The sequence below is a fragment of the Pteropus vampyrus genome, unplaced genomic scaffold (assembly GCF_000151845.1).
Source record: "Pteropus vampyrus isolate Shadow unplaced genomic scaffold, Pvam_2.0 Scaffold20, whole genome shotgun sequence".
In the NCBI taxonomy this organism is placed as follows: domain Eukaryota; kingdom Metazoa; phylum Chordata; class Mammalia; order Chiroptera; family Pteropodidae; genus Pteropus; species Pteropus vampyrus.
In genome coordinates, this window is record NW_011888801.1 from 15102897 (window position 1) to 15112197 (window position 9301).

The 9301-nt window shown below is 37.8% G+C and overlaps 1 protein-coding gene across 4 annotated transcripts in view; it reads right to left on the minus strand.

The window, feature by feature from the left end:
• PARG (poly(ADP-ribose) glycohydrolase) overlaps positions 1-9299 on the minus strand; it is a 116564-nt gene extending 107265 nt beyond the window's left edge. Inside the window, exons 1-4 of one of the 4 annotated variants that reach the window (XM_011355420.2) lie at positions 8785-9299; positions 3615-3681; positions 1838-2824; positions 747-930 (exon numbers count right to left, since the gene is read on the minus strand). In XM_011355420.2, coding sequence (XP_011353722.1) covers positions 747-930; positions 1838-2824; positions 3615-3681; positions 8785-9001 — 1455 coding nt within the window. In that variant the 5' untranslated portion in view covers positions 9002-9299. The remainder of the gene's footprint in view (positions 1-746; positions 931-1837; positions 2825-3614; positions 3682-8784) is intronic. The other 3 variants (XM_011355421.2, XM_023527973.1, XM_011355422.2) reach the window with 3 other exon arrangements.
• Between the last annotated feature and the right edge of the window lie 2 nt (positions 9300-9301).

The window sequence follows — 9301 nt, forward strand, 5'->3', positions numbered from 1 at the left end:
CTTAAAATAAGTAACTTTTACATACCTCAATAAAGTTGTATTTTATAAAAGAACCAACGGAAAGTATAAAAGAGGTTACCAGAGGCTTGCAAGGAATGGAAAGTTACTCTTTAGTAGGTGCCGAGTTTCTGTGTGGGATGATGAAAAATTTCTAAAAATGGATACTGGTAATGGTTGTATAATATTCTGAATATACTAATGCCACTGAAACATACATTTAAAAACAGTTAAAATGGTAAATTTTATATTATATATATTTAACCACAATAAAAAAAATGAGGTTGGTTTTGGACATAAGTTTGAGATACCTGTGGAACAGTGATGGAGATGTCTAGAAGAATCTAAAGCTTAGAAAAGAGGGCTGAACTAGAGAATGATTTGAGGATACTGAATACAACTCTGAATTTTAGAAAGCAATCCAATAACTAACAATGTAGTGGGTGCTCAATAAATATAGCCAATATTTTTAAAAAGAGAATCCAATGAATTTTTTTAAAGACAAATTCAATTTCCTCATCAGCTGACAATGATTCATCTTATGGATTTGTTAAGTACCACGTTAAGTAAGCTATCATATTTCTCCATTTTGTAGACTTCTCAGTACTTTATATATGCAGAAAAGGGAAGTACTTTCTATGCCTTGGTCTGTTTTTCACAGACCAATTATAATACTTATAATTAATAAGTATTATAAGAAATAAAGACTTAAAAGTCTTCTCTCTTTATAGGTAATAAGTAATACCTACCCGGATAGTTACTGTGTGATTGGCAGAAGGTCTCAAGAGAGGCAGCTGGATCCCACACCTTGGCATTCTTCTCATCTCCTCAATAGGAGTTCCCAGCCATTTTTTATCTGGAGAAAGGTGAGGCGCAATGTATTTAGGGATCTTCCTGTCTGTTCTTTGATATTTGATTTCACATTGTTCTTTTCTAAGGTCAAAACAAAAGTATTCAGTCACAAACCACTTACTGTTTAAATTCATTTGGATACAAATATAAAACTTACCCAGACCATTATTGTTTAAAATGTGTCAAGCTTGTTCTCTCTCCTTGATAATTACAAAAAAAAAAAAAAAAAAAAACGAAAAAAATCTTATATAGCTTATAGTAAAACCCAAGAACTTAATTTCAATAGTCTGTGGCAGGAATTTCCAAACATACGTTAAATCCTCTTCTGAAAAAAGAACCATGTAAGAATATGGGACTGCCAAATGAATCATGGTTCATAGTATCAGCTACTTCTTAGGACTCTAGAGAGTAATTTTCAATGAAATGAACTTACTAGAAAAAAAATCTTGCTAGAAAAAAAAATCACAGAAATTATACAGAGTGGGCTTCAAAAGATTCCATATGGGATAATTACAAAATCATAATTACATTTTTTTTGTAATTAAACAAACTTGGATTTAAATCCCAAATTATATAACTTCAGTGAATTCTCTAACCTAAATTTCAGTTTTCTCATTTGTGGAGTGTAATACCATCTGCCTGCCCATCAGAGCATTAGAGAAAATGCACTATACAATGCCCTAGGAAAATGACCAAATAGACAGTAGCTACTAACAATCAAATATTTTTATGTTCTCATAATTTACATAAATTTCAAAAGGAAATTCATGAAACCAAAAATCTAATTAACAATATTTACTTATTGTTTTCTGTTTCTGGCCTTTTTAGAATTTAAAATTTTGAGTTCTAGGTTTAAAATTAGCATAAATAGTTAACAAGAAACACAACTGTTTCTTTGCTTCAGTGTAAACCATAAATTTGCTAAACTCCCTTACAAAATTATAAAATGTATTACACTACTGGAAATACTCCTGACAGAAAAAATTACCTTTTTTCCTCTGCTTTGGGCATTCTCATGAAATGATCTGTGATTTTAGAATCCTTTTTCCCATGTTGCTTGGAATTTCTGCATTCTATATTCAGGCTAGAAGTACTTCCAGGTAGTTTGACATTTAAATCATTCATTCCAGCACGACTTTCTCCTCCTTCAAATTGGAAATGTAATCGAATTTCACCACCCTTAGGAGAGGACCATTTCCTCAATTCAGTGTCAGCTTCTCTTGCTTGGAACCTTGAAGGTTTATTTGCTGTTTGGGAGGAACTGCTATTTTCCTGTTCATCAAAACCTGGACTTGTCTCTTCATCTGCTTCTGAGTCTTGACAACTATTTTTGGAATTATCTACATCCATTGGTGACTCAGGTTCACTTTCTTTCTCAAACGGAGGAGAATTTCCTAGGCTACTTTCTTGTCTACTCAATTTGTTGGCATTTTTCAGTCCAGTACTGACATCTTCAGAGCCGATGTCTGACAAGGGACTCTCTGGTACCACGTCTATCTCTTCCTGCTGACAACTTGCACAGTCTTCCACAAGATGGCAAGACTTTCTGCACTTCTGGTGGCTTCCGGCTTCTCGGGCCTGTTCATCTCCTACAGTCTGCTTTGCATTTGCAAGCTTCATAGGTATAAAAAATTGTTTATTATCACTACTTTCTTCACTATCTGTGTCACTGTGATCATCATTTTTGGGTGACTGATCAACGTTAGCATTACTGAACCGTTCTGGTACCAGAGTCACTGTTGCATGTTCATGTTCCAAAAGCTGTTCTGTATGCTTCCCTTCATTCTGCCACTTACAGATAGCTGTAGTCTGATGCTGGTTCAAATATTGTATACTTTTTTCAACCGGTGATTTATCAGTACTTAACTGAGAAACATTCTCTAATTTTTCCATGTTTTGTTGATAAAAGTTATCTTTTTGTACAGAACTCATCACAGATTCTACTTTTGTATTGTTGTTTTCTTTACTATGCAAACTATAAGAAAACAGAAAGAACTAATGATACAGTAGAACTTATCAGAGAAAGAACTTATGATTCAGAAAAACCACATACTCAACCACACTCCCACAATGTCACAGCAATAATTAAACTACTTATGATTACCTGAGCATACAGCATTCTCTTTCATGACTCTATGACTTTGCACATATGCCCATAATGCCCTTTCTCCAACTGTATGCCTAGCAAATACCTGCTAGAGTAAAATGTTAAATTTACTCACTTCTTGTGCAGTCTTTCCTGCAAAGGTAAAGCAGATTGCTTTTTCTATAGGCTAGCCACCACTGTTCCTTATTTATACCTTCACTGTTATATTTACTACACTATGTAATACAACAGGTCCTCGAACAACGTTTCGTTCAATGTTGTTTTATTATAACATTGATAAGATGCAGTAGGAACCTAACTCTTGGTTATTATCAATTGGCCTATTAAAACTGGTTTCGTTACATGTCATTTCACTTAAAGATACAGAACCTATCAACAACTTTAAGTGAAGACTTAATGTAATCATGTGTTTTTGTATCTGTCACCACCACTACACTTAAGTATCTTAAAGACAGAGACGATGTCTCCTTCATCTCTGTATCTAAAGTATAAAGGAGAGTCCCTGGCATAGAGGAGACTAAAAATTTATTATTTATAAACTGAAAGAATAAATGTAGATAAAGAAAAATGGAAAAGCAAAGAGAGAAAATAGCATGAAGCGAGACAAAATATCCATTTATCATGTTATTAATTTCTCTATATTGGCATGTTTCTATACCTTTCTGATTCAGCTGTCTGGATTCCTTTAGTGTCCATCCAACTAGTAATAGTCTTTTGTTTGAAAACTGTGAAAAAAAACACAAAACAAAACAATAATGTATATGCATACATACCTTCAAAAAGAAAATACCTATAGCAGCATATATACATGTAAGACATTATGCTAGGTTCTGTGGGTTAAATGAAGATTAATCACTTCTTTCCACACTCAAGCAATGCGAGAAAGTGTCAAAAGTCACATAAGGGCTGTAATTCCAGAATTCAAATCTAGGAAGTTCCCAGTCATGCACGATACATGTAGCCTGGAGGACAAACTGAAGGGGCAAGATGAAAGAGCCCATTTGCAGAAACCAGAGAGAAAGATATTGGTCTATGTCAGTGGTTCCCAAACTATCTAAATCATCAGGAGGCTGGTAATAAATCCCAGAGCCACACTCAGACCTTCTAAATCAGAGTCTACATGTATAATGATGGAGGCATGAGGAGCTAGAATCTGTGCTTTTTTCAAAAAGTGATTTTGATGATCAACTAGGTTCGAGAACTACTGACCAAGGACCAAAACTAATCCTTGTGAGAATTGAGAGTAAAAGTTGAGAAGGGAGAGTCATTATGGACTTTACAATCATAGGAGAAGTTAAAGGTGACATTTAGTTTTAAGCCTGAGAGACCTGAAGGATGGTGACCGCATTAAACAGAAATGTGAAAGATTAAGAGAACTGGATTTAGGGAGAAAATATGTTTAGGTCAATTCTGAACATACTGAATTTGAGATGCCAAAGAGATAACTAGACAGAAATGACCAGCAGCCAATAGCAAAAATAGAACTGATGGCTCATTAGAGGGAGATGCAACATGATGAGAGCCACAATTTATATAAGCATTAGAAATAAGCATGTTTTCAAAAGTCAATGTACTGCATATAGATTAAATATATATAATATTTTAGTATAAAGAAACACAAAATCTTGAACATTCTCAACTACTGTCTAAATTGCACTGTAAGAATCTAGGCCCCTTAAGTCATAGATTCATTCATTCTCATCTCCCTGTGTCACCTCAAACACAATAACATAAGCAAAACAGATGCTGTCCCAAATATATGAAAAGCAACAGCTTATTTACCCTAATTGAGAGCCACATAATTTGTACCTCCCACAAAAAACTAACATTCCAACTAATAAAAATCTTTTAGTATTTTTTAAATAGTTTCTCTCAAAAATGTAATTACATATATTTGGTATTTCTTGTTAAACACCACTACTTCAGCAATTTTGTTGTTAGTACTTCTACAGCAAATCAGGCTTCAGAGAAAAAAGTAGTTTAAGTTAGAAAGCAGTAAGAAGATGAAACACTTCATTCTGAGACTTTCTATAGTTCCATCTTCTCCATTTAATTTCATTATATCAAATACAGCAAGTATAGAAAATCCTCAAATTACAAACCAGCTATGAGCCAAAAAAAATCATTTTTTGAGTCAATGTAAAATTTAAAACACTTTTTTTCATAAATGTAAGAATTAAATGGTATGCAATAGCTAGGTTCCTGGAACACACATGAAACATAGTACTCCAATGACAAGTCTATGGAACCAAAAGGCTGCATACAAGATCATTTCATAAAAAACTATGAAGTGTTCCAGTGTAAAGGAGCACTCTCTCCTGAAGTTCTAATACTGAGCCTGTATTCCCTCTCTAGCTTCAGGCTTCCTATTATCATTCCTAAGCCTGAAACAGGATGAAGGAGAAAAAGCAACAGGTGAGGAACCAGTATTTCTTGCTAATAAAACTTTCCTCAGTCCTTCTGAGGAACCCAGAGAAATGTGTGCCTAGTTCTCTTTCTAATACGACTACTTCTGGCTTCCAAAGGTTCCTTTCGAAACATATCACAGGACTGTTTCAGTTTTATCCTTCTTATTCTTTAAGTAAGCATAAAATGATGCTCCCCAGGTTTCATGGGAATTTCCTTCTTTTAACTAGAAATAATCACTGGAAACAAAAAGGGAGGCAATAGGAGGTAATGAAAAAGATAAAGACCTGGAGTCAAACAAGATCTTAGATTGAGATCTTTGCTCAGTCACTTACTAGTATTTCATTTCTTTGAGCCTCTATTTTCTCACCTATAAAATGGGGTTAACAGTCTCTACTTCCAAAGCTTATGTAAACCAGTGAGAGAAAATAGTAAGTGTCCAGTCTCACAGAGCAGAAACTCAACAAATGAATTCTCTTCCAACACTTCCACCCAATCTCTTTTTTCACTGATATCAGTTCTCCAACTTTATTTCCACATAATTTCATTTGTAACATCACTCAGTAACCACTATATTTCAATGAGCAAATCATTCGATTAGGTGTTGTAGATATAAGTGAAAGGCACAAAATCAGTAAAATTCATCTGCATTTCAAAGGAACACTCACTCCATCTCCACAAAAAGTGTCTTTCCTCCAGCAGCAGCAAGATATGGGAAGGATGAGGTGAGAGCAAAGATCAATGGACAGTAAGTTTTTGAGATGAGGAAAGAGATCTGAAGATGCTTTTGACAGCATCGAGGCTGAAAGAATGACAGGAGATAGGGGACGAGCTAGCTCCAGTCCCCCATTCGCCAATACACTTGGCATGGGGAGAGAAACTCTAGGTAGTTTTAACAGGCAGAAAAGGGGAGCTCCAGTAGCAATACAACTAGATAAACCATTTCCCATCAGAATGTGAAGAGCATGCTGAGTTCTGCCTATATGCAGGTTTGCAGATATCAATCAATATAATAATCCCAGGCCGATGAATAACACAAAACTTAAGGATACTGAATAAATATCCACTTCTCTATCTCATCTACATCTCCTAGGATGACTATATTTAAACATTTTAAATACCAAGTTCCTAAAAAAACTCCAAAATTTGAAAAGTTTTTGACACAAATTTAGACTTTGAACATTGTGTTAATTGGTGTCTTGTGCCAGGTACACTGAAATTATTTACATAAACTACAGTCAAGTATTGATTTGATTCCTCTTGTGTAGAAAATTTTTCTGCAGAAAATCAGAAGATACAACCCGTGAAGACTGACTGCCGCACCACCACCTGCAACTAACTCCTCCTCCTTTATATGTAAATAAAAGTTAATGGGACGACAAATTAGCCCATCACAGAAGTCAGACACAATATCTGGAGGTCATCTTTATTTCCCTCTCCCCTCCACTCTCCTTCTTCAAGTCCTCTGAAATCTACAATCCAAATCTTAAAACCACCTTACTCTCCATCTTCAAAAACAACACTAACATTAAAAGAAAGGTATATCACTTACTGGGCAACTGCACTTGTTTCTTGCAACTGGTCACCTTGTCTACAGTCTTGACTTTCTCTAACCCAGTGTTTTACAAAATACAAAATGACCATTTTTTAATGAAATAATTCAGACAACATAATCATGTATCATGCATAGTAAGGGTACTATTTCATGAAACATTTGTTATAAATATGTCATATTTACCAGTTTACGTATTTTTCTTACTCTGTGTACCAGGTGAAATTTAAACTGTGGGTTGTAGTCAGAAAAGTCCAAAGGCCATTGCCTAAGCCATCTTTTCTAAAATATTAACCAAATGGTATCGCCCTTTGTAAAAGCTTTTTAGTGGTTCCCCCATTAACCACCGAATAAAGTCCAAATGCCTTGAAATGGCACTTGTCTATAGTAAGCTCTTGTCTTTCTCTGCTTCATTTGACACTGATGTCATTCTGTGCTCCAGTCCTACCTTTTACACGTTATTCTCTCTGCCTATATAATGTCCTTTCTTTGATTTATACAACAAATTCTGCTCATCCTTCAATACTTAGTTTAGGTCTGCTCCCCACTACCTCTAAGTCCTGAGAGAACTAAGTGTGTACTATTCACCTGAGGACTGCCTGACCTTTGCCCAGACAATTCTCTAAAGCCAGGCTTTCCTTCTACTTCTCTGGCTGCTTCTCTTCAGGCTACTTTTAAATGGTAGTGCTCCTAAAGTTTCTGTTCTTACTTAGGTCACCTTTATTTTCTCTACATGTTTTATATGATCTCATCTACTTCCATAGCATCAATTACATTTATACCAGGAACTCCCAAATCTATATTTACAGCACAGAAAAACTTTTTATGCTATACAAACCCACGTACCCCATTCTCTCCTGACTCCAACCACTTCTTCCTTTCCCTACTGCCCACAGCCAAGTTATCTCCCACCTAGACTAACTCCTTAAGAAGTCTTGGGCCTGCACTTCTGTTCCCTTTCAATCCATTCTTCATTTTTCACATACCAGTGACAGGGACATTCACCTCTTCCCCCCCGAAAAAAAGATAAAGATATATATATGTATATATTTGATCAAGTCACCCCCTTACAGAAAATCCTTTAATAGCTTTTCATTGCCCTTAAAGCTCAAAACCCTAAGCACTGCCTACATGTCCCAATATGATCTGATCTTTGCCTACCTCTCTCAGTCCCTTATCTCTCTTGACAATATGAATCAGCTGCACTGTGGGAACACTTCCTTACTTCCTCTTCATCTAGTTAATTCATCATTCTTCAGTCTTCAGACTAAGCATCTCATCTTCTAGATTACCTTTGATCCCACTAGATTAGGTACTCCTGACTCCCACCATAACGATCTGTCCCTCATCTATCAAAACATCCATCACCCTCTTCTGATCGTCTACCTCTCCTGAAAAATTTTAGGGTATGAAAACAGAGATCAAGTTATTCTACTTGGACACTGTATGCGAGTCAAGTATAATGCCAGAGAAGACTAACAGCTTTGCACCCAGGGACCTGGAATCTGAATTGAGGAAATTTGTGACTTTCTTTTTATCTGTCTTTCGATCTAGAGGCTGAAGCTTCACATACACAGACTTATGTTAACGGCTACGATAATTTCTCAGTCAAACCCGAGGAAAGCAAACAGGTGGAATTTCCTGCCATTTTCCTTCCCATGAGTGACTGCTCATCAGGGTTTCTCATACCATCAATCGCAACGGGAAAAATCAGTTCCCATTCCCCCACTGATAGCCTTGGTGGCTCAGCAAGGGGACCTTAGACTGGTGCACACTAGACCACAAGGCGACTGGAGTCCCCGAGTTCTCAAAGACCAAGAAGAGGTTTAGGCCGAGGCGAAGGACAAAGACCTTTATTTCCCCCACGTACCAAGCGAGGTGGTGCTGCCTCTGTGCGGTCCCGCCCGCCCCGGGACGCAGCCTGACGAGGGTGAGACCCTGAACAGCACCGGAGCGTCCTTGGGATGGAGGACGCGTCTCTGCCTGCTGGGGAAGCTCCGGGCGTCTGAGGCGGCCGGCGGAGAAGTTGCTGAGGCACCCCAGCGAGGTCGCTTGGCGCAGGGCTCACAGCCGGGGCCTGCATTCATGCTGGGACCCGCAGCGAACAGTCCCCGGGCCGGCCCGGGCGGAGAGCCTCATTCACTAACCCTGAGGGACGGACTGTGCCTCCTTCTCGGCGCCTCCGGGCACCATTCCCTCTCTGCCGCTGCCTGCTTCTGCAGTTGCTTCTCTGCCGCCCTCCCGAGCCAGGCCCTATCCAGTCGAGTGCCTTCCCTCATCCACAGGTAACCCGCCTGCCTCTCGACGCGCCGCTCTGACTCTGGCTTGGTTCACTTTCCCACCACCGGAAAGCTGCCGTCAGGCGCTTTCGGCTTCCGGGGCCGTAC